This window comes from Macrosteles quadrilineatus, unplaced genomic scaffold (genome assembly GCF_028750875.1).
Source record: "Macrosteles quadrilineatus isolate MER2022 unplaced genomic scaffold, UCM_ALF_1.0 Scaffold_1__1_contigs__length_201487025, whole genome shotgun sequence".
Taxonomy (NCBI): domain Eukaryota; kingdom Metazoa; phylum Arthropoda; class Insecta; order Hemiptera; family Cicadellidae; genus Macrosteles; species Macrosteles quadrilineatus.
In genome coordinates this window covers 159163797-159190827 of record NW_026542594.1, presented here as the reverse complement: position 1 = coordinate 159190827, position 27031 = coordinate 159163797, and the positions used below count along the sequence as shown (strand labels likewise).

Sequence of the window (27031 nt, the reverse complement as noted above, 5' to 3'; positions counted from 1 at the left end):
AGTTCTAGATAATATCCCCTTGACAATAAATATCAGCGTTCAAAATTAATAGTTTAAATTTTTATCTAATAAAATAACTCATGTTCTTATATGAACGTAAACAAAACTTCTATTTTATTTAATCATTTTTTTTCTCGAACGCTAGGCACGAGCCTGGGATTGTTTTTCACATTACTTTAGGCTAGACCTAGGGGTTGCGGCACTATCACTTACATAAAATCCATTGGTGACTTGGCGGGGATCGAACCCGGGACCTCAGGGACTGAAATCCCGCACTCTAACCACTACACCAGCTTGCTCCCCATTTTATCTAACCATATGACATTTTCAATTATTAATCATTAATAGTAAGTATTAATCAAAATAAAACATGTGACTAAAAACAGTAGAAAATAAAACATAATATTAAATCTATAACAATCAGTATGAATCTCAGAATATTTTTTCAAGTTTTAAAATAAACACAGTTGTAAAATCAAAATTACCACTCCTAACTCAAACTAGGCCATGAAGTAAGGTTTCTTTTGGTTTGCATATTAATATAGTTACTAAATATCATGTAATTGCTAACATAATCAGAAATTAACTGTCTAAAACAAAAAAAGTAATTTTCTATAATCCCGAATCTACATCCAGACATAAAATGAGGATTTTCCATTTTTAAATTTTCACAACAAAATTATCCCTGATATATCCAATAGTGTACCATAACTTATATCTTTTAATGACTTATCCATAATAATTATTGCAAATCAAGTACTATAAATCATACCTAGTATTAGTAAATGTATGTTTATATGGTTATAACAGGGTGTAATTAAACAAAATTGCGTTAGCATATCTCCAGAGAAACCACGTCATCATTAATAAATAAAGCTTTATTTGGAAAAAAGGAATTGCACATGCCGAAGATAAGTGTTTTACAAATTATCGTCATTATGTGCAATTCGTTCTGTAGTGAAAACTGTTTTTTTGCCTTAGGTGGGAGGTGAATAGACAATTCAGTTGACTTATCCTATAAACGTCAGTTGGTAACAATGGGTATAAGAAGTTTTGATCAACTACGAAACTCTGCTCGAAACTTCATTCTGGTCCATGTTTAATCATAATCCTCTTGACATCAATCACTTTGAGAACCGGGCACGCTATTGTGCTACAAACCGTTGATACGATCCTCGTGTTCAAGATCTGAAATATATTTGTTTCTTCCTTCATACTGCAGCAAACACAGTCGTTTTAAAAACATGCATTGCGGGTATAAAGCAGCTGGTTTCTCCCTAGGGATCGAAAAGCGTTTTTATGCCCTCAGGAGTAAAGTCAGCAGTTGTTAACTTATTTGTGAACTACGATTGTAGGTAACTGAATGTATCAAAAGTGAATATCAATTGTTTCCATTGGTTTAGCTGGTTTTCACCCTAGGGAGTGAAAAGAGTTTTTATACTCTCGGGAGTAAAATTAAGCTGTTGTTAACTTAGTTGTGAACTACAACTTTAAGCAACTGAATGTATCGAAAGTAAATAAAGATTTTTTAATTGGTTCTAACTTATTGTTGCATCTTGTTAATATTTCTACATATCGATAGTGTAATGTTCACTAATATTGCAATCACTTACTAAACAGCTGCTAAATTGAATTAGCAAAAAACTGGCTGGCAGTCGTTTTGAGAGGTTATTTTGATATAAAAATATTTTCGTTTAGAAGCTTGGTTTGCATTATAATATAATAGTGCAACAATAAGAAACCTATCTTGTTAACCTATAATAAAATATCTTGTTAAGAGTAATTTTACGCTAAAGTGATTAAATATACTATTGCAATGCCTAACAATATTAACATTTAACATCAATATCCATTGCGAGTTTTATGGAAATAATAATTCATAACATTTTGTATTGTATAAGAATTTTTTTTAATTTAGTTATTTTTTAAACTCCTATTTATTCTTGGAAGAAACTATTCATTATTTAAAAATCATAATATTACATTATGATTTATTATTATATGATTTTACTTTGACTTATTTTTATATTATGTTATTATGATTTTATCATGTAACGCTCCCAAAAAGTAATGTAACATATGTTTAGACTTGTTATATGAATTGTTTTATGAATTATATTAGACTTGTCACTTTTAACAATTTAACGAAACTCACCCCCACCCCAATTTAACTTTTAAGGGGATATATAGATACACATATTTATATTTTTTCCGTGCCATTTCATGGATTAAACGTAATATAATTTCTAGTATGTATGACGACAGCAGATGATACCTATTTCAAAATATACCTGTCAAACAAAATACTTTTGATTTTTAAATTTATTAAAAAAGAAATAAACGGTTGGTCTCCACAGTTATTCTGGACGTAAACTGACACGAGTCTATTTATAGAATTGTCATCAACATTATGGTAATTTGATTGAACGTGATATTAGATAAGGCAGCTAAGTACAAGGTGCAGATCTCATTATCGTATTGAATCAAGGATTATTTGCCTTTTCACGGGCGATGAAGTGAATTGATGAAATGGTAAATTGTCTGTTACTACCTTCACTCCATATACAGTATATATTTAATCAAAATTATTTTCTAGTTGCAAAAGCTATACAAAGGGCCAAAGGGTCACTAAAAAAACGGACGATTTTAAAATAAGCAAAACTAATTTGTTTTCGTGTTAATGATAAGTATAGATTACAATAAAATACTCGTAAACTCTTGCAATAATAAATATAGATTACACTTGTCAGATGATCTTTGCTAAGGAAAAACTATGAATATTCGTTTAAAGTTCCGTAGATATTTTCATGTATAACTATTTGTAATTTATTTGGAATGGGATATTTATTTTACAAACATCAAACGTCCTCTAGGAATGATCAAAAACAGATATATAAAAGAGCCCACGTTAAGTCATGCTAGCACAACAAATCATAAGAAACTAAAGGTTATTTGTTCACCATTGCAGATGGAGGCTAGACTCCGTCCCCTCTGCCAATTCTCACCACGCATCACGTTTACAAAGTACGGTACTGAATAAAACTATTCTTATATTTTTATACTCCAACGATAACAAACATTATGTTTAAGAGAACATTTGAACAAATGAGACAGTTGGTTAACTCCTTAAAGGAAGCTAAAGCTCAACAAGAATCTTTCCTTAAAACGTTTGGTTTGAAAGACTGCCATACAGTCTATTGGTTATTGTTATTCACAGTGAAAAGTTATTTGGATTTCTAATAGGTCAGGAATTTGCAAATAATCCTATCAGAAAATGTCAGATTTAAACTAGAATCCTGCTTGAAGCATAAAATTTACCGAATAAGTTGGATTGAATGATCTTACATAGTTTAACCAACCCAAAACCGAATTAATACGAATACAACATTAAAACAGAATTCATACATGCATTCATGAGTGTTTAAAGTTGTCAACCAAGCATGTAAACAGAAGTTTGACTCTGGACAGTCTTAGTTATTATTTTAACATGCGTAATATGGACCTTTCAAAAGGTCCAATCAATAAATTAATTTGCTAAAAAACTCCGTCGGTTTACGTCACCAAGATAAAGTGCAGTTTTTCAGTCCAATAATTAAATATATAGATCTAAACCTTATATCAGCTCTACCATGATTAAAATCATAAATCAGACATGAAAGGCTTGGTTGGAAACTATCTGATAGGTCAAAATACTTTTGTAATGTTTATAAGGAGGTCAGTGCTAATAATGATCAATTGATCAACCGCAGTCCTATAAACTAGTTAAACATTTGGGAATCCTACAACTTTGTGCTAGAGCTGTTAGAACAACAGTTAATTAAATTAATAGTTTGTGATGTTGTCCCTGCGTAGAGAAGAGTGCAATACATTACTCAATAAACTCCAAAGTGAAACATGAGATTCAGATTGTATCATTTAGGACTTTATAGCACATATAAATCCTACTGGGTATAGCTAGTCACTATGTCAACATGGGTACAAACCGTTGTTAGTAACCGTTGTTCAGAGATAATAAAATTAGTTTAGGTTCATACTTTACGAAAATGTATTGACTGTTACCAATTTTCCTAGAAGAAAGTTTTAAATATTATGTGTGAATATCATTCTCATGTAATGTTTCCTGAAATATCAAACCTATAGGTCAGTGTGAAGTGTATATTATAATATCTAAGTAAGGTGCAGAAGATATATTTGAAGAATATAAAATAGTGTAAAAAAGAATAGTTTTTATTAAGTTGCTGACCTCTAAGAATGCATGATCTTGCAGATGTGTTAGTCATACTCATACTAGTTAAACCGACATGTAGTGTTAAAAATCACCTTAAAATGCAAGAGGGTAAATGTACACACACAAATAAGTCATCAAAAAGTGTGGTTCACTTTATAATAAACAATTAAATAATTTCCTATGTACCCCAGAAACAAATAGGTTGTTTAAAATGGGAGGGAATACATTATTCAGTGCATTTGTGCACACTTAAATTACCACTTTATTTTGGTACAACTTGTGATTTTCAGTTATGTATGTTGTTGGGCTTAAATAGTAATTGTTGTAAACATCAATGATATAATTTGTTTGAAAAATAGTATAAAAGTGAAAAATAATTATTCAAAGAAAAGTAGGTGTAATTTGAAATTAACAGTTTAGAAAAATGCGTCTGTTTATTGTAGCGTCTATTGTAAATGATCTGGTTGTGCATATTTAATTCACCTAAATAATTACCTGGTTTGCCATTGGATCAATACTTAAACATGATGCATATTAAGGACAGACATTAGAGGAAATAATTCGATTGGTGATAATATCCGGTGATGCGTAAACAAGCCAATAAATTTAACATTATATTCAAACAGTTGAAACAAAGCTTTTGCCTCCCATCGCGTCAGCGCCAAAAGACTAGCCAAAATCTTTTACTGCTTGATTAGCAAATAAGTTACCGATTTTAATTGTGTGTACAAACGTGAATAATAGTTATCAATTATTAGCTATGCTAACATGTTTGAGTACGTTATTTATTATCATGGTAATATGTCTTTAAGGTTAAATAAAACCATGCCAGGCTTATCTCCCGTGTTCAGAATGCATTGTAGTGGCAAATGATAATTTGTAGAACAAAGAACAAAGAAAAATTCTTAGTATACCATGTACATTTTGCAAGTAATGATTTTAAAATGTGGTATCATCCTAAGTTGAAGGCAGCGGTCGTTTACCTGGAATACTATTTCATTTTATATAACATGGTTGTGTAACGTCACCAGACCCAACACACACACGACCCAAATGCTGATTCTCTGCAAGGTGTCAGCTTTTTCATTCAACTTCCTCACTACATCAGGTTGTTGACACGACCTTGTGAAGAATCCAGGACAGTGGCACTTAATTCAAGCTAATGGACTTTTTCGGACAATTCATCCTTTGTGAAAAATGGTGACATTTTTTATTTATATTTTGTTAAACTCAGCTATTAGACACATATATTCGTATTCCACTCAGATAAAAATGTTATAATTTTGGTAACTTTTAAAAGTTTTTTTGCAATTTTGTATTTATATATGTAGACATGGGGACCATGTCTCCCGAAGGAGGGGGCATGTAATGGTAGGACGTTTTGGGGAAAATTTTAATTCAATAAAAATTTTAAAATTCATATTGTAAATGATTTTCAATCAATCAAACAATTGTAGAAGTATCAGTTACAGCAGTTGGTTGTGTAAAGTAGATTGCTGAGTGTAAGCAGTTTTGTGCTGCTTCTTGCATTCAGTAGGTTCAATACCCAACAAATTGCTGATTATGGCCTTACCCTCTCTCTTTGCAGCCAAATTGAAAGTACCATCGGTGGTAGACCTTTTACCAATAATTCACTCTTCCTTAGGAACCAGCGCCGGCTGGCCAAGGTAAGGCCGTTATACTCTTTTAATATTTTTGCACTTAGAGCACAGATAGTTTTGAAATACTAATAAAGACACTTAATACTTGTCATATTAAATTCATACCTTTTAATAACACAGAGTTATTTGAAATAATATATATATATATATATTTACCAATTTCTATTGCCTCTTTGGTTGAATAGTTATTTTGAGAATAATAACATAAACTATTATATTTGATTGGAAATCATATTTTGTCATTTGGTATTTGCCATTCTATGTTCTTGATATAATATCTATATTCTATTTTTCATTTTATCTCTGTAATTATAAATAATACTTGTGTTGACAATATAATATAGAATTTTGTATAATCGAATCTCAAGTACCTTTCTTTGTGCTCACTGCCAAGCGAGCTCACCCCCCACAATATACTATATAGTAATAAACATCATTTAAAAGAAGTAACACATAAAAACAAACCGTTACAGTTGGCTTTGTTCAAATCTGCGATCAGGTGAGATTTGAAATATACATCCTATTCAACCGAAACCCATTGGACAGAGATCTACAGTAAAGAAAAAATAAAAGTTGTAGTTGCATAGGTCGATATTTAATAAGTTTCCTTTTTTTATAATTACAGCTTAGTATCACTTTTATCTTTTTATTGTTTTATAATATCATGGTTTTAATTTTCTATTTTCTTTCGTTTGATACTCGCATATACTGTGTCAAACAAATACAATTTGTTATACCGTAGAGGTAGAACGTGATATATGAAATAATTACAACTGTGTTGGGCAATTATATTGCATCTTCCATATTATTTTCGTTTACAGAGTAAGCTATGCAGCAGGGATTTACCTTACATTATGTTACATTAGGTATCCATTATTACTCATTAATAATACTTTGCAATTATGTTACGATACTTTCAGGATAAACGCAGTTAAAGTTTGGTTAAAAAACCATATTTAATTTACTACAACATGACTTTATTATCATTCTTTCATATTGACAGTCTTACGAATTGATTTATTTTACACTTTCTCGAACTTTTTTATTGTTCTATATAATTTGTTTTGCATATTATGTTTACGACACAGTACAGATTTGGTTTATTAAGTTAAATAGGGTAAAAAAAATCCATAGATTAATACTCCAATATTAAACACTACAGGTGTTAGATCAAAATATGTTATGGATAGTAAAAATTGCTCTGAAAGTAAAATGTAAAAATTGGAACTGCCGTAAAATGTCAAAACCTGATGTTATGGTTATTCGTTACATAATCGTGCCAGTGACGTCATTTTTGTGTGTTTAAGATCCGTACAGTTTTCAGTCATAATGTCCATTATGCTAACCACCGAATAGGTACCACCGTTACAGAAGATAAATTTAAAAGGTTTCAAAAAACTGTTTTAATCTTCAAAGATCCATTGCCACGAAGGGCTCAACTGAACGCTAATGGCCTCAAAACCCTCAGTTAATGTTAGTCACGGCTTTGAGTTGTGAGGTGCAATTGTGAAATGCACTCTCACTACTCCACCATTCCACCTATAACCTCTTTCAATCCCATTTTATTGTAAAAGTTAGTGATATGACATTAAGTATTATCTTTAGTTAAGTGTTTGATATGTGATACGTCATTAGGCCTTGTCTAAAACTATTTTGAGCAATTATAGCCTTTTTACAGTTAAAGTACAACAAATATATAAGGTCCATTACTAAGTAACACAATAAAGAGGTCTTATTCAAAACAGAATATTATGTTTAAGTTGATTAAATATGCAAAACTAGTCAGGATAGTCTTATGATTAGCACATTAGTGAATTCTTAAGTTTTACACAATAGTACGTTACATTAATTTAATCACTAGTGTACCTGTTGCTCGAATTCGAGCAATTGCGAAGCATTACAGGCGACTCAAAGATTATGGAAATACTCACGATCTATACAACAGTTAGATATAATCAAAACCTTATCTTGTAAATATCTTATCTTTTTTCAAAAAGCTGATCTTGTTTTTTAGCGTTTTCTACAAATTGTTCCCTCTCATAGCCGTATTAGGTTGTCTATAATAACGATTATAAATGAAAAAAAACTTTATTTCTATTTCTTCTACTTGGTTGTGTTCTATGACTTTTTCTGTGTTTCCATTGTTTGCAAAGCGGTTATTACAATGATTGCTCAAGAAATGTAGCATATTGTTAATTCAGTTTTATTTTTAGCCTATATCAAATTGTCCAGGATATCTCACTCTTTTCCATTGTAATAATTACACCAACCCAAGTTTCACGGATGCAATATTCCAGAGAATATCACCTATTGGATACAGACATTAATCTCCAAGAAGTGGTAAAAAAGGCAGAATCCAACCTCTACAATAGATATAAGTGAACTCCATAAGAAATAATTTTAAGAGTTACTGTGATATTAGGATTTTCCACAGATTTGGTAATAGAACATTATATTGCAAAACATGACACGATGCAGATGAAAATCAATTTTAAAATCAGAAAACCCCATTGCAAATACTGTACTTCATTTTAACAAATTCAATAAATCACAATTTAAATATAACAGCTGTTTCATTAAAAAGTAGTGTAGAACTAAGCATATGGTCGTAATGTAAACAAATCTAAAGAGGCAACTTTAAAGGCTTCTGGGGCTGAACCCCAAGGTAATTTACCTAGTTCCTCTTTTGATGGCTCATCTACAGACCACTTTAGAGACCCCTACCAAGTTTCTACGCCCAGCCGTTCTCTCAAATTAGCTGTGACAAAAACCCCGTTTTTCTCCATAAGAATAACATGGGATGGGAATTTAAAGGCCACTGGGGCAGAGCCCCAAGGGAATTCACCATGTTTCTCTTTTGATGGCTCATCTACAGACCAAGACCTTTCTTTAGACACCTCTACCGAGTTTCTACGCCCAGCCGTTCTCTCAAATTAGCTGTGACAAAGAAAAACAGTTTAAATTAATATATAGATTTTTCTACTCGTAAGCAATACTAAGATCTCACTTTGTAATAAATAAGGGTTATTAAAATACTAAAAACTATCGATAAAACTGTAAACAAATGTTTTATTGGTGGCAGAACCAATGAAACCATTTATTTGTTACGACAAATTTATGTGCACACCCAATATTTTAATAACAATATTTATTAATACTCAATAGTCTGCCAATGGACGGTCACGCTCAGGCTGATTCAGGGTGTAACAGTGGTATGTATATGCTTACCTGCATTTGATGGCCAAGTAGTATTTACCCGTCTGCATTTACTGCGCATTCTACTGCTGTCAATGTTGTAATATGTTCCCCCCTAGAGTCCACTCAACACTTTGGTTAGCTGTAGGTTGAATCAAATTATGACATCATGGTTGGAGGGTAAGAACAACTGGGACCACTGGTGGCACTTATTTTGAAACATTCTACAAATACAAAAGAATGATAGATCGGATTTTAGTCTGGGTTGTGTTTGAAATGAACAGCTGGACATGAAAACTGGATGTAGGCAAACTCAGGCTTGTTCCGATGAAGTGCGGTAATAATATCTAGGCTTGTGCCCAAAGAGTATAGGAGGGTTTTTAGGTGGTAATCTGTTAGCCTGAAGACCGTAGGAGTCCCAGACTGGATAGTCAACAGTGTGGGTAAATGACACGTAGTTAAAAAACTCAATAAAATAAATTATTACATAATGTAATTTAAGTAAAATGAATACTAGGTTTTGTAGAATGCTACATGAGTACAATAGTTTAATTGATTATAAATATTATAAACTAGCTTTTGTACCCGTGCTTTGCGACGGCAAGAGGACACAAAATAGAAACATTTTAATTTTTACATCTGTTGCATATAATAGTTACACATCCGCAAACGCTTTAATAAACAAAACTCAACTTTTATGGCCTTAATAGAAACGTTTAAGATATGACTATTAAATCTGGTAAGTAGTGGATACCACCATTTGGATTTTGATTAATTTTAAATCTTGTGTAGGCTGGATTTGAGAAAAGCTGACCAACTCTTTGAATAAAACTTTTACGATTTACCTATATCTCTCTTAATTGCATATCTTTTTTCTTTATTTTTGAAATTTTAAATTTAATTTTGAAGTTCCAAAAATACTAATTAGTAACTTTAAATGACCATTTTTTAAATTTCACTTTTCTTCATATTAAATCACAAATCCTTCCATCTTCAGTTTCTTTACTCAATAAATCAATTAGCAAAACTAAATCAGCTGTTATAAACTTTAGAAATATTGGTGCAAGGCGTATTGGTGTGCCTTACCAATAAATAGTCTTTTGAAATATTAAAGAAACTATATCTATACTAAAAAAAATTTCAAACAAATAAATAAGCATTAAATACAGCAGACAAAACTAATATTATTATCAAAGCATCAAGGAAAAACAATTAATAGCAAATATAGTATATGTTTTATTGCATCTCTGATTCTACCGTACTCAACAAAAATATTAACAAACAACTTAATATATAAACCAGTTATTTTAATCAGTTCCATCATCCATTGCCTTTACATTTTCACACTTGCCATTAAGTAAACATAGTTGTAACAGATATGTCATTGATTTTAGAAACTGTTAAGCAGCTCGAATTTATTTAAAGTAGCCTCAAAAATCATACAAAACATCCATACATTGTAACTTTCTTACTGTTTCCATGAAAATATATCAATAACATTATTTTCATAACACTTAAGACACAGAAATCGAAAGCAGAGCCTGAGTTGATACAGCAACGCTTTTAGAATATTTTTTATTTCTATAATCATTGACATAGTTTTTAAATAAATTATCTTTGATAGATTTTAAGATTTAATAAACCAACCATATAATTGTGTGAAATATTATATTTAATTTCATTGGATCAGCTGTCTTAAATTGTGAAATATGCAATTTGGCTGTTCTTCTTGTTTACATTGAAATGTCAAAAACAATGTTAACATTGTGAGTATTCTCATTGCAGCCATGGAGACCAATCAATATTTACTTTTAAAATCCTCACCTCAGAACTTTTAAGACCAAAGGGGCAAAGCCCACGGTTAGTATCGAAGTGTGAATAGTCCTATAATGGTCCTTGGTATGGTAGCTATATTTTTATAAAATTTAAGTCCAGTTGGTTCAGTAGTTTTTGAACCTATTCGTAATACACATACTGACAGACACCATTAGATGTGTATGTAATAGTATGGATAAGTATTTATTCTTTCCATTTTAATATTTAAATTCAAAGAAAGTTAAATATCCATACACAAAATAGGTAAATAAAAAATATATAAAAAGGTTTGTTTTACTATCAGTAGCTCTTAAACATATAAATCATTCATAGAAAATATACAATAAATCATTATAGAACACTTTTATGAAGTTTAGGTTTCGAGTTTACTTTAGAAAATATTTTTCAACAAACAAATCCATTTACGTTTTATTGTTATCAATTGGGCTAGTCGTTACTTCAGTTTATGGAACTTGACAACTCAAATAAAAGTTTGTATGTAAACTAATTGGAAGACTTGTACAAAGAGAAACTGTCAGATTGTCCAAACAACAGTTAACGTAATGAACAGTTTGCAATGTCATCCTCTGTGGTCAGAGAGGTAATACACTACTCAGTATACTGAAGTATAATGTACATAAGCTTGTGAGCTTCTAGCTGTAGTTACCTGAGTAAAATTAGAAATAACAGGGTGAACGGTATACAGTATTCAACATAACGTAAGTGAATCTAAAGTTAATGTTTTGGATGGTAAAAAACAGTAAAATAAGGTGTGTTTTTTTATTGGCATATAATCTTTACCAAAGAAACGTATTCTTTATTTAAAAGGCCTATTATTGAGCATACTATCAATACATTTATTTATTACAGCTTTTTCCAAAACATTTTAAATTTGGATTAGAATAATATAAATTATTCTAAAAAATAAATACAAGTAATATGAATTTTTTGATAAGAGGTTTGAACTGGTTTAGTGGGCCAGTATTGTTTTCAAACTATATTGAAACGTTTAATTAATTTTTAAATTTTTCATCAATTTTTTTATAACTTCATATAGTCCCCGCTTTCTTACTTTACCTAGTATCTGGCTCTGGCAGGAGAGCTGATAGCAAGAGATACGGAGAACTTGAGCCAGGCAAATGATTCATTAAAGCGGCCTACACACTACACGTGCATTGCACGCCGTACCATTTTTTTATTGGCACGCCGTGCTCTGGCACGGCACGTTGTTGCCCACACACTTGTTCTTCAGTGTAGCCTGCAACGTGCTTAATATCATCGTCTGTTCGTACAAATTAAATGCAGAACACACACACACATGGCATGTTTTAAGGACATAATAAATTAATCATTAAAATAGAAACTATATAGCACTAAGCCGCCTAAGGTTGGTCCAGACCTTGCACCTCGCTGCCGTATAGATATACGCCGGCAGGGCACTTGGTTCACAATACTGTACTATGGTGGAGGATGTATGCTTTATTATATATTATATAGAGATCAATAACTGCGTCTTGGCTTACTTGTCGCATACAGCGCATGTTCCATTGAGTTTTAATCTCGATGGTCATGCCAAAGAAAAAATGCCGTCGATTCACCATAAGTCCAGCAGGCAATCTGTAGTATCGAGGTGAACTATTTACCACTGACATGTCAGGATAATATTCTGATGTACCTGTTCAGAATGGGCAGAGCATTGTCTCCGGATTCAATCTATTGCCGGACACTAAAGACAACGGGAACACATTTCCTTTGCCCGCATTAGGGTCTCATCTGGAGGCTCAACGGCATACGACTGCTGTCAGTAGACACTGTTATCACATTATTGGTGGAAGGAGAAGACAAGTGGACCTGTTCGCCGCTGGAAGAATCCACCCCAAGAAGACCTTAGCCGGGATTCGATCTAGACCAGGATAGGTCAAATGTTAATCTGACCCGATGATAATATGACAACAAAAAAACCAGGTCTTTGTCCAATCGAGTTGCGGTTTTTTTTTATCATTTCAGGACTTAAGTCTGGACACCTTTGTTGGTAAAAGAATATGCTGTCCTCTCTTAAAGATAGAAGTAACATAACTCCTAATCATCATTAGTTGAGATTAAAAACAAATACAAACACTATATTAATCTAAATAGTTGTTTTCTAGTAAAATGGTGCAAATTAAAAGATAGGTCCAGATAAGTGTTGTTGATGAAAATTGTGGGGGTCTGAATCAGTACAGTGACAATTTCAATACCAGAAGATCCTAGCGCCCCTATTCAGTGATGTGCAAACAAACCTTTAAATCTATCACAACAATCAAATTAAAGTAACTTTGTCTACCACTTAAAAAGCACTAATACTTATTGAAATCCTTTTGTGAGAGCTGCTTTGAAATAAAACAGCAGATATATGTACGAAATTTCATTTCTTTGATTAGTAAAAATTATGTTAGAAAGAAAAGATGTAGCCTATATTCAAATAACTAAAAGTGAAGGTACTTACCTAAATGTTTTAAGGGCAAGTGAAAAAATTACGAATTGTATGGTATAACTAATTCAATAATATAGAACGTAGCTAGCATATACAAATTCTACACAAACCTATTTTTAGGTAATTTATTGCCAAACATATGATGAAATATGATCACTTCCTTAGTACCCAAAATAATAAACCTTGAACATAGAAATACTTAAATTATAAACTATTTACATACAATAGACTTAACAACATATGGGCCCAGTGTATATTTATACCCGGGAGCGAGCTGGTCCAGTGGTTAGAGCGCGGGACTTCGGTCGCAGAGGTCCCGGGTTTCAAATCCCGGAAAATCACCAATGGATTTTATCCATATGATAATGCCGCAACCCCTAAGTCTAGCCTGAATTAATGTGAAAAACAATTCCGGGCTCGTGTCCTGTGTCCTAAAAAAACTCTTAATTTATACAATATTTTTTCTGTGGAAAATATGGAATCCTTTGTATTGAGCCACCCCTTAGCTTTAAGCCTTATAAATTATTAAAAAGTAATTACTAATGTGATAGTAATTTCGTATTAAAACCTGGTTTTATTTAGTTAAGGAGCTTCTGACTGGTAATATTAAGTTCCTCATCACATGTTTTCTCAAAATGTTGGTTTACCCACACACAAGTTTTAGTATTACCATATAGAATATTTTGCTAAGACCCAAATATGTTTTAGGCTCATCATTTTAGATTTTAAAAACAATAATTATTTCTTGGATCATTCTTTTTTAATAAAACATTATAGTATACACATTTCCAAGGCTACTAGTTACATCACAATACTAAGCCTAATATATCTCAATTTTTAATGTCGATATTTATACATTTTATTTACCAAAAGATTATGTAACCAATGGATCACCAAAAACTGTCTTAGTTAAAAACTGGTAATATGTTAGCTGACTTACCTTTTAATGAAATTAAGTATCAACTCCGAAACAAAGTTATCATACCAAACCTGTAGTCTTGGCTTGAATCGTGTTTATAATTATGTCATTATAAAAATTACGCCATGGTAAGTTCATCTGACCAGGGATTAATTGCAAATCTTTGCACAAAGCTATTGTTAAACAATGTATAACTTTCTACAATATTTTGTGATTTTTCTTTTAAGGTAACGAGGCATATTTCTGTCGTTATTTGTAAAGAATATATTGATAGTTGTTAAATTGGTCTGTATCATTGATCCGAATGTAAAACAAAGTTTGTTTGATTCTCTCTGGAACTTACTTCTTGTTTACAAACTTTGCCACGGGTTGAAATGTTTCGATGCTTTCTGCTGAAAAATATACAGTGATCGAAACTTTACTTCGATTCTGTTTCTATGTCAAATCTATGTCAAAAAACAATTATTATTGTTCAGCAGGTTTTAACATTTTAAATGGTTTCAACCTACTATCTTACCTACAGACAGATATCTATTCAGGTATCTAAGCCTAATTTAACCACATGTAACCTAATGTAATCCACCGTAACAACGAAACTTGTTAACATTATTAAAAAGGTTTAAAATTTCAAAAATTGCTTTAATGCTACTTAGCATTGAAATATATCACATGCTTTTACCTATGCATCATGTCATTATGTATGACGTCTCAGATGTGATTACATCACATTTATTGAGTAATGCGATATTACTATACATATGTCTTATTGTTAGATATACCAGATCATTACTTTATGCATCTTATTTTATAATTACTAGTACAATTTTAAATTAAGTTAAAATTAGGATAAACAAACTTTGAAACGGTATATTCATTCTTGTTGATTGATCACATTGTTATGATAGATAACGAAAAGTTCCAAAGTAACACTTATAGATAGTAGTATTGTGTCTCTTTTTTTAACACCCTTTATAAAACCAGGCTTTAAAAAAGGTTCCTCTCACGAATGAAATCCGGAGTTTATGTGATACTTGTGCAAGAAAAAAAAGAGGAAAAACAATAAAAATATAATACAATAATTCAATTTTTTTATGAAACTGCACATGGGAACACTTTTGTGTGTAGGCACTTCCAACACAACACTCCATATTACTACACTCTGCATCACCCTCCTGGGTGTAGTTTGTCTTTATATCGAGGAGTAAATTCAAACTTTCCTAGTAATGCATTCCAGCACTGTCACGGAAAATTATACAGTAAAGTGTGCCATACAATTACATGTAAAACTCAATTGCATGTTGCCTAGGACCGTTCTACTCTTAAATGTCTTTGTTTTTATTTGTTTACATGTATGTATGCCTTTGTGGTGCCTTTCTGCGTTTTTGTGCATATCTGCCAAAAACGTATTTTGTCCAACAGTAAACAACCACATTACAAAAGAGTAAAAAAACACAAAACGGAACAAGTTAAAATACATTTAAGAAATTATTTACTATAATATTAGTACCCTTGTTTCCCAGAAAAAAGTTATAATTTGACAGTTTAATGTAATTATGCAGTTATAAGAAAAAAAAAGCTTTTTAACTTTTGTATTAATAGTAAAAAAAGATATGTAACTACGTATATCATACTAATACTCTGCTGAAGAGTGAAATATACATCCGAAATAACTAGTATAATAGTTCAATAAGACGTCTATTTTTCTATCTGAGCTACTTAGCCAAACCATCGTACACCGTAGCATTGGATCAGGTGGCTAAAACTGCTTAAGAGGATTTGATGGGTAGCACCTGTGTGCTACATAAAGTGTACAGGGTCAAATTGGACATCACTAGCCAAAGTACTCACTACACTAGGCAGAAAATGACTCACTTAAAACTTGATGACATCCTCATTTTGTCACTATGTAGAGAGCCTATACTAAGCTCACGATCATCAAGTGTATTCAGGTTAATCGTTAACATGTTTTATCATAACTATGTGATTGGTAAGAAAAGGTATTGAATAATTTAGGAATTATCTGTAAAAACAGGACATTTTATTCCCATTAGTTTAAGCTTTCTTTATGGGTTCTATGGTTTCAACTCGTTCCATAAATTGAATTGAAAGCTCGTAAATAATCACAATGTTTGTTGCTAATTATAGATGAGAACTGCGTTTTTGGATGAGTTTAAAATACTGCTGAATGAAACATGTTACACAACTTCTTGATCAGCATTAAGTGTTATACGTCTAATAACACTGTAAACGTATATTTACGCGTATATTGATAACTCACAAGACGATAAATATACATAAAAGATGGTAAGTGGTTATCGATTTCGATTGGACACGCCAATCATCATTAGACCCAATAGGTTGCGTTAGTTAGGGGTTAGTTAACCAATTGCTGTGGCGGGGGTATGTGATCTGTGTGACAATCATTCGATTCAATGAAATTAAATGTTATAAAAAATAATCAACAAGGTGAAACGCAAATAAACTCGCTTACCCCATAACTGCCAGGGACAATTGAATATTTGGGTGTGCGTGAAATGAGCCAACAGCAAGACTAGTGACACCCTAGAGCCCAGTAAAGTATGGTGTAGTGGTGGGTATATGTATCGAGTTGCTTGGGCATGGTAGTGTTGTGCCCAAAACCTTGTTGGACATCCAGATTTAGTCGCTATAGAACTTCTCCCTCCTCAAAAACTTAGTAGACTAAAAATTGTTTTGAAATAAATATTAATCTTTTAAATTAGTATCTGATACTATAGATACTTCAATTAACACTTCTTATTACTGAAAAAATTAAATAATTAGTTAGCAGCTGAATTGCAATTTTCTTTAGCTTATACCTAAATAATCTGTTTAACATGATATTTTTTATCATATTTCCCCTGAAATGTTAGGAAATAATTTTAAAAAGTAATTTCCTTAATAGCTTAAAGGCACAATTAATGCGTGTTAGGTTTTAACAGGATACAACTGACCAAAACTGAACAAATAATAGTAGACACAATATTGATTTTAATTTAATAATTTGTTCACTAAAATATACTTCGATGAGCCGGGAATTGGTTTTCTCATTCAATAGCTTTTGTTTGTAATACACCTCTAATTAAACACTTTTGTTCATCATGTATGTAAACGTTCAAGTAAATTTTGTGTTTAATTAAAAGAGACTGTTTTCCTCAATCAGTGATGAGATCCACCGTAATATTACAGGGTATTTACAGAATTTTTTGTGCCCGAATATAATTAAAAACTGATAATGTTAGGGCTATATGTATTCATTTATACCCAACGGTTTCTCAGTTTAATATTTTTTTTTTAATCATACGTATAAATTAAAAACATTAACAAGACTGCAGAGACTACAATATTAAATATATATTAATAGGCAAGCACGTTTCATTAAAACCTTTTTTTCTCAGATCGTGTACATCACAGGAAAAATCTACGCATATTGTTAGATATTGTCCTGTAGGTGTGAAGAATCCCTTTTTCATTGTATTTACATGCATTTACAACGTAAAAAAAGAATCCCTTTTTTTACATCGCTAAAAGTTAAAATAGGCTAGCAAATAAGCAAAAAATGGATAAACATTTTTACAGAAAATTAACATGGGCCTCATGGGTTGCCACACTGAAGAAATAACAACGAATTACTAGCAGGAAAAAAATTGAAGAAATTCCAAACACAACTAATATATGTTACAGAGAATCGCATCACGTAAGATGAATTATCAACATTTCTATTTGCAAATTGAACTTGAAAATCTAACAATATGTATACATCAGTTTTGAAATTAAATTGGTTTTGCTTAGTTTGTTTTTGCTAAATTGTTTTAATTTAGCAAAATTGTAGACAAATAAGAATACAAACTCATATTATAATGTATATTTATACATTTGTAAGTCTACAAACTAAACACAAAGCAGCTTGTTATGGATATTCCCTTTTACACTACAATGTTTTTAACCGATTGACAAACGTTTATTGGAGTCCGGAATCTACGTATTAATGTCCCTGCCAGCTGTCATCGTCATTTAGGGAACGAGCAGGTTTTTACATCCCTAGGGCCAAAAATCAGCTGCCCACTTACTTTCTTAAGACATTTTTTCAAATTAAATACACAATCAGTATCTATAGCATTGCAATAGAATTGTTTTATTGTCACCATTGCCTAGCAACTATTTATTATTATTTTTGCTGATTCCTCAAATGATTTCTTCTTTCTTCACATATAAAGTTGTAGTAATTTTGACTGTTAGTGTGCATTATAATTATGGTGAATAGTTGCAATAGGGTATAGTTTGGTGAAAAATAGCGTTCGTACCGCGGACCAAAATAGTTTCGCAGCTCTCGATCGTTTAAAAAAATCTCGAGTACCTCATTTTCGGCCCTTGGTACGAAATATACTTTTTCTATTCAAACACAAATTAGGAGAGCATAAAAGTAGTGGAGAACTACCGGTTTTACCTCACTTTAGACACGTTTTTCCCATGTTATTCTTATGGGGATTATTTTTGGCCACCAAATCTAAAATCCTGATCTTTGCCTGCAAATCCCTATAAAAATTGTCAAACCTTATTTCTTAGTTATTCCCCATAAATATATTCGATATTAAGCAAAAATAAAAAAAAACATTTATTGACCCATGTATGTGTATATGTATAGTAGTATAGGTTGTCGGTGCCGTTTTTTGGGGGTCGACATTTTTGGGCCAACTCCCCCCCCCTCCCCCCTCACCACTCCCCTCTGCCCCATGCACAATTGCTAGTACATCTACCATTCCCCTTTCCAGTTGATATATTATATTTCTATTTCAAAATCATGTATGTGCGAACTCGGCTCATGGCGCGGGCGCGCTCCTGACTCATGGTTGTTTCTTGCCTCTAGTGGTGACGTGGTGAAAACGTCACTCACTTGGGCTTGCTCCTTGCTAGTCTTGGATCTGTTGAAGTAATTTTTATAAATTTTTAATTTCTAGCTGAAAATTTTTAAAATTTCCAAAATTTTGAAATGTACGAAAAGTCTATAAATAGAAGTGGCACAAATTTTTTTTGTTATATATAAAAATGAGGCCCACCTGTCAACACTGCTCCGTGTCGCTCTCCACCAAAAGTAATATGATTCGTCACTACAAGGTAATTCATCAAATGAATGTGGGGGGTAAACTTCGATATGGTGGACTGTATAAAAAATGAGGGATGTGAGATATATTATGTTAAGATCAGTTTTAGAGACACACTGTGAGCACAAAATAATAAACTTTTAAATAGGAAGAAATGTGATTTGGTACCTTCCTTTTTACTGAAGTGATGTCTAGTAGACCGTTGACGTTGACGCACTTGATGTTTGCTGGCCAGCTTTCGCGTACGCGACCGGTAGTTGCACCAAGAACAGTTTGAATACAGTTTTTAACTATTCAGTTCACTTTTTTGTTAGGTGTGTCACAAATAAATACATAAGATAAACATACGATAATATAAGTTCAATTTATATGCCACAAATAGAGTAGGGGAATATTATAATACAAAACTAGGGAAAATGGCGAGAACATGATGCCGGGTTGAAGAGTACATGGGGAATGGGGGGAATTGCCAGACATCACGTGACAGGGCAAGGGTCAGAACAAAATATGAATGAAGTCTGGATTCACCTAGGTTGCGTAGATGCTTGAATACGGAACATGCCGCCCGCCTTGAACCATACATGGTTCAACAGATTCATAAATTGATTCATTGACTCATAAATGGGCACAAGTAATACAATGTAGATATATATACACAATAGATAATGATGACACACCTAATTATAAGATATGATATATATGACAATTATAAATATAAACATGAAATAGGACATTAAATAGAAATATTTTGTGATTAGGGGAGCGGGTACACCTTGGTAGCAGGGCGACAGAAGATTCCTCTCGAAGTCTTGATGGAGACAACTCGAACGATGCCATCTGCTCCAGGTGATGTCTTCACAATGCGACCAAGAGGCCAGAGAAGTGGTGGTGTTTTTGGGTCATGGATAATGACTAAATCGCCTACTTCAAGATTCTTGTTTGGCTTTATCCACTTTTTCCTTTGTTGAAGCTGGTGCAAATACTCTTGGTGCCACCTTCTCCAGAAGCGTTGATGTAGAGCCTGAACTGTTTGCCAATGCTTTAGTCGATTGTCAGGAATATCGGATACATTTACTTCAGGTACTGCAACAAGAGATGTCCCGATGAGAAAATGACCTGGGGTGAGTGCTGTGATGTCAGATGGATCTGCTGATAGAGCTGTTAGTGGACGAGAGTTCAATACTGCTTCCACCTGCGTGACAAGGGTTATCAGCTCCATTAGTGTTAGAATTTGATCTCCAATTACTCTCTTGAGGTGGCACTTTGAGCTCTTTATGGCACTCTCCCAAAGGCCTCCTTGGTGAGGCGCGGCTGGTGGTTGGAAATGAAAATTAATTGAATGATCGAGGGCGAAGTTAGTGAGAGCATCTTGAGTATTCCTTTCATCAATGAAATTCTGGAAGGTCTTATTCAGTTGCTTGGAGGCACCGACATAGTTCGTTCCACAATCAGAGTATAGGTGAGCACAAAGTCCACGACGAGAAACAAATCTTTTAAGAGCAGCAATGAATGAGTCCACTGAGAGATCAGTTACAACTTCCAAGTGCACCGCTTTTGTGGTAAAGCAAACAAATAGGCAGAGGTATGACTTAAGCTTTTGAGAATTCCTAGTGGTGTGTACTTTCACTTCAAAGTGACCGCTATAATCCATGCCAGTATGATAGAATGGTCTTACAGGCCGTAGTCGAGTTTCGGGTAAGTCTCCCATAAGTGGAGGTTGATTTGTAGGTTTCAACTTAAAACATCTTTGACATTTAAAGATTACAGATCTGATTACACTACGAGCAGATAATATCCATACTTCTTGAGTGAGGATCGATTGCAGCAACTGAGGGCCTGCGTGTAAATATTTGAGATGATAGTGCATGACCAACAGTTTTACAACATTATGAGATTTAGGTAACAGGATTGGGTATTTGGCATCTTGAGTAAGGTTTGAATGTTTCAACCTACCGCCTACTCTTACCAAACCGTTATCGTCAATGTAAGGTGATAACCGAGCCAGTCTTAAGCTGCACTGAGTGCCCTTTTTCAGAGCTGTGATGTCATCCTTGAAAGATGAAATTTGAATGAGTTTGAAGAGATTCATTTTAGCAGAAGAGATCTCTTTATAACTAAGTTGTCCAGCTAGTCGGGCGTTCCCACAAATATTATGGATGAATCGTAGAACATAAGCAGTGACATTTACAAGTTTTCTAAAGCATGAGAATTTTTCAAGTAAATCAAATCTGTAATTTTCTAACTTTTCAACGTTAACTAGGACATTCAAGGGATTTGGTTTGACTTCAAGAGTGTCTTGATCAGTGATTAAACTGAATTCGGGCTTTGGTCAAAGATCTGATGACAAGTATAACCATTCAGGTCCCTTCCACCACAATTGGTGGCTTAAGAGTTGAGATGGGGAGAGTCCTCGGGTTGCACAATCTGCTGGGTTGTCTAGGGACTTGACGTAATGCCATGATTCAGGAGAGATTAATTCTTGTAGTTCTGAGACACGGTTGGCCACATAAACTTTTAAGCGATAGGGGTGAGTGCGTATCCATGTAAGAACAATGGTAGAGTCACACCATGCATACATCGAGTCAATCTTAATGTGGGACGAAAGAAGATTTGAACAGTATTGCAGGAGCTTTCCAAGTAGGTGAGCACCGCACAGTTCGAGACGAGGCAGAGATACTCTTTTTAGTGGGGCGACTTTAGATTTGGCCATTATCAGATTAATTTTAACATCATTCGATAAGTTGATCACACGGAGGTAGACTACTGCAGCATATCCTTTCTCCGAAGCATCGCTGAAACCATGAAGTTCTGCAAGCTTATGAGTTGAGGTAAAGATGTAACGTGGGATCCTTAGGTTTTGGATCACGGGTAGTTCTTCTAAAAAGGAAATCCATTTTGTTCTTATCTCATCTTGAATTGGATCATCCCATTTTAGACCTGTGGTCCAAAGATATTGAATGAGTGTTTTAGCCCAAAATATTACAGGTGTGAGAAATCCTGGGAGATCATAGAGTTTAGCGATTGTTGAGAGAATCATTCTCTTGGTTAGCAAGTGGCCTACTTCAACATTCTTTACTTTGTATGAGAGCATGTCTGTCTCTGGGGTCCATCTTAAACCCAATACACTGTAGAAGGCCTCACTACCATCAGTCAACTCCACTGGTGATTCTTTGTGTTCGACTGGAATCTGATCCAAGAGTTGGGGTGCATTACTGATCCACTTACGGAGTTCAAAACCGCCTTTAGACAGCAATGTTTTCAGTTCATTTTGAGCTGACATAGCTTTATCAAGATCTTCAGCTCCAGCTATAATATCATCATAGAAGATAGACTTGGTCAAGATATCAGAAGCTTGTGGGTATGGTTGACCTTCGTCCAAAACTAGCTGGTGCAAGGTTTTGATTGCAATAAAAGGGGAACAATTAAGCCCATATGTAACTGTATTGAGTTTGTACGTTTGGAGTGGATCATCTGGACTAGCACGCCAGTATATCATTTGATAACTTTTGTCCTTATCAGAAACCAAGATCTGACGATACATTTGACGTATGTCACAGGTGAATACAATTTTATGACATCTAAAATACAATAAAACATCACTGATATCATTTTGAAGTTTGGGACCAGGCATGAGAATGTCGTTCAATGATATGCCATTAGTAGTTTTAGCGCTGCCGTCAAAAACAACACGTATTTTTGAATTCGGGGGATTCTCCTTGAAGACACCGTGGTGAGGCAAATAATAGTATTCAGAGGTGGGAGGTTCTTTACAAATAGTCATATGACCTGATTCAATGTAGTCATCCATAAATTCAGAATAGAGCCTTTGTAACTCGGGTTGATTAGAGAATTTCCTTTCCATCGAGCTAAGTCTCAATTGTGCTTTGGTACAAGATTCACCAAGAGGGGAATGATTTGGTTTCTTGGGCAGCTCGATTATGTAACGACCTGAGTCATCACGTCTATGGGTGTTTTCAAAATGTTGTAAACAGAGGGTATCTTCCTCAGTCTGAGCCTTGATCCGTATTGGGGGTTCTTCTAGCGTCCAGAATTTTTGAAGTGAATTATGAAGATCCAAATCATGAGTTGTCAAGAGTGAGATGGGAAATGTGTTTGATGAGTTTCCTGCTACAGAGGCTACAGGAGCGAGGCCCATCACAACAAAACCAAAAATGGTTCCAAGAGCTTGAGGTAAATTTTGTCCTAATCTATGCTGTTCGCCTGTGAGGGTTAGGGCAAATAAGTCTGCACCGATAAGTAAATCTATCTCTCCAGGCTGATCGAAACAGGGATCGGCTAGGATAAAATGTTTCAAAGATTCCTTAACCTGGTGTGAAACTGGTATCTGAGGCAGGGGTGATGTGATACTACTCAAAACCATACAAGGATGGTTTTTAGCCAAAGGATTTCCATTGATCGCAGACATGTTGACATGTACGATACCTCTAGAATTAATAACTGCACCAGAGATTCCTTTTATTTCATCATGGAGTCGAGTACGTGGGGCGTTGATGAGTTGAATAGCTTTCTCTGATATAAGGGTAAGTTGGGCAGCGGAGTCGAGCACAGCACGGAGTACAGTATGTTGACCATGTTGTGAAGAGACATGAACTAAACATGTACCAAGAAGGATTGTGGTTTTAGTTGGATTGAGTTGACTAGACAATCCTACAAAAGCGTTAACGTTTGTAGAAGCAGTAGGATTAATAGTTGTTGTATTCTTTGAAGATGAATTAGGTGTGTAGGTCTTATTTTGAGGAGACAGCTTAGTTTGATAGCTTGACTGTGCCTGAAGTGAACTACGTGTGGGCTCATGCAATAGAGTATGGTGATGTTTGGAACAAATCTGACACACTTTACTTGAGGGGCAGTTGAGTGTGTTATGAAGATAACCGAGGCAGTTTGTACAAATCCTATTCTTGCGAATAAACTCAGATCTTTCACTCACACTTCTAGCTAGGAAAGCTTGACACTTGTATATGTTGTGATCTGCAGCTTGACAAAATCTACAAGAGTTGGTTGTGGCGACAAGAGCAGTTTTTGTATGGTTGGTGAAATGTGGCTTACTTTCACGCGTAAACTTATTAGGCCTAGTTATGTTTGTAGGACACTTTAGGCCAGTGGAATACTTTGAGGTAGATGGTGAACTGAGACAAATACTAGCACCTTCTAAACGTTTGAATTCCATTTCAAGAAAGGTCATTAAATCATTAACAAGAGGGATCTCGTTGTTTAAGGCGCGAGAGTCTTCAAAAGATTTTCTAATATCAGCTGGGATCTTCTTTAAAAGTGTTAAGACTAACAGGGTGTTTTCAGTTGTAATGTCATGATTTAAGTTTTTCAAGGCTTGAGTATTTTCCTTATATACAGTGAGAAATGATTGTAAGCTCTTAAGCGAACCACTAGTAATGGGCGACAAATCCAGAATTTTTGTAACAAGCTGAGTGACAATACGTCTCTTGTTTTCATAGCGATCCTTGAGAAGTCGAAGGGCTACCACATAGTTTTCAGGAGTAATATTAAGACTCTTAACCAAGTCTAAGGGCTCACCACTCAGGGCACTAAGCAAATACTGAAACTTATTCACTGGGGAGACAGAATTATTCGCATTGACAGAGGCTTCAAAAATATTATAGAAACTAACCCACTCTTCATAGTTACCACTAAATTTAGGCAACTCAAATTTAGGCAGGCGCAGAGAAGCTGGAGGTGGAGTAGGTGTTACAACAGGTTCAACTGGCAAAAGAACTTTAATGTCACTTATAAGGGCTACATACAAGTCAGAAAGTTCATCATGCATTGAAAATGATTCCTCCTCATCACAATCAGAAGCAGGGTCATCAGTCACAACTCTATTAAATAAAGTTTTAAAGTCAGTAAATAGATCTCTGACCTCCTCATTATAATTGTGTAAACGCTGTATATTAGCAGGAGTCAATTCTTGACCTTCAGTTCGAGGAAGTTGGTTTGACAAATATTTATTTATTTTCTGAAACCTGTTTTTAACAAGTTTTGCTTTTCTTTGTAGGGTAGTGAATCTCATCATGAACAAACAAATTAAATAACACACAACAAGAATAGATGAGTTTTCATAAAATAGCCCAATATCTTAAATTAATAATGATCTCATAAATCTAGGCCTACTGAAGTGCATAAATCAATTTGCAATTCAACTTCAATAGTAAAGTGAAGTCAATTATCAATTTGTTATTATCACCAATAATCTCTGTTGACAATAATATTTACAATAATGAATAAAGAGAGTATAGCAATAACAATAATTACCAGTTTTCTCCAGTTCAGGACCCTTTTCAATTAGTATTTGATTAAATAAATAATGTCTTCATTTTTCAACAACATAAACAAACTTGCAGGTTATGTTGATATGTTTCAATTCAATATCGGGTTATATTTAAACAAACAGCTGATGTAGATGAACAGAGTTTTGATGAGTTGAGTTTTCAGTTTAATAGCAGACAGGTGATTGGTTCGTCCTCAGTTCCACCGTTTCACTAATCTTGCAGGTTATTGGTTGCCATGTAGCGCAGAGCGATCTGTTGGCGAAGTTGAGAACTACCAACTACCAAGGTGTATCGCAAAGGACAGAACGTTGTTGCAAAATGGCGGACAATGGGATAGAATATTTCAGGGAAATAACTACTAACAAACTTTGCAGTTTTATTTATAAACCCAAATAATAAGACTGAATTGATTGTGAGACCTTATTATTTAAAAGGATTTTATGAATGAGATGTGAATAAATATTCAATCCTACAAATTTTCTACGCTTGATTTATTTCAAGACAAACTAGGTAGGCCTAACTTGACGTGATTTAGGTGGCAGTGACAAAATTGAACATGAAAATAATTGTCTGGTATGAAACAGGAATGGACATTAAAATTGTTCGTAATAATGTTTCACAAGACAAAATATTACCAGTTAGGGATGTGACACTGATCATAAACATTCATTTGAGAAATAAATTATTGTACTGTAGCAATTATATTTTAATTGGCAAATGTAGTCCGGCTCGACAGGACCAGCGAATGGGGGGTAAACTTCGATATGGTGGACTGTATAAAAAATGAGGGATGTGAGATATATTATGTTAAGATCAGTTTTAGAGACACACTGTGAGCACAAAATAATAAACTTTTAAATAGGAAGAAATGTGATTTGGTACCTTCCTTTTTACTGAAGTGATGTCTAGTAGACCGTTGACGTTGACGCACTTGATGTTTGCTGGCCAGCTTTCGCGTACGCGACCGGTAGTTGCACCAAGAACAGTTTGAATACAGTTTTTAACTATTCAGTTCACTTTTTTGTTAGGTGTGTCACAAATAAATACATAAGATAAACATACGATAATATAAGTTCAATTTATATGCCACAAATAGAGTAGGGGAATATTATAATACAAAACTAGGGAAAATGGCGAGAACATGATGCCGGGTTGAAGAGTACATGGGGAATGGGGGGAATTGCCAGACATCACGTGACAGGGCAAGGGTCAGAACAAAATATGAATGAAGTCTGGATTCACCTAGGTTGCGTAGATGCTTGAATACGGAACAGAATGTATGTAAAGTTTGTGATTTAATCTGTGAAAATAACATGAC

The 27031-nt window shown here is 33.8% G+C and overlaps 2 protein-coding genes across 2 annotated transcripts; both read right to left on the bottom strand.

Annotated features, from left to right (window-relative positions):
* Nucleotides 1-20165: 20165 nt before the first annotated feature.
* Nucleotides 20166-21062, bottom strand: LOC129002025 (uncharacterized). Its single transcript, XM_054429524.1, has one exon. The coding sequence runs from the start codon at nucleotides 21060-21062 to the stop codon at nucleotides 20166-20168; it is 897 nt and encodes a 298-aa protein (XP_054285499.1).
* Nucleotides 21063-21740: 678 nt separating this feature from the next.
* On the bottom strand, nucleotides 21741-26018 carry LOC129002019 (uncharacterized). The gene is made up of 2 exons (XM_054429512.1): nucleotides 25697-26018; nucleotides 21741-25263 (listed from the first exon to the last, which is right to left on the bottom strand). The coding sequence occupies exon 2, from the start codon at nucleotides 25209-25211 to the stop codon at nucleotides 21741-21743; it is 3471 nt and encodes a 1156-aa protein (XP_054285487.1). The 5' UTR covers nucleotides 25212-25263; nucleotides 25697-26018.
* Between the last annotated feature and the right edge of the window lie 1013 nt (nucleotides 26019-27031).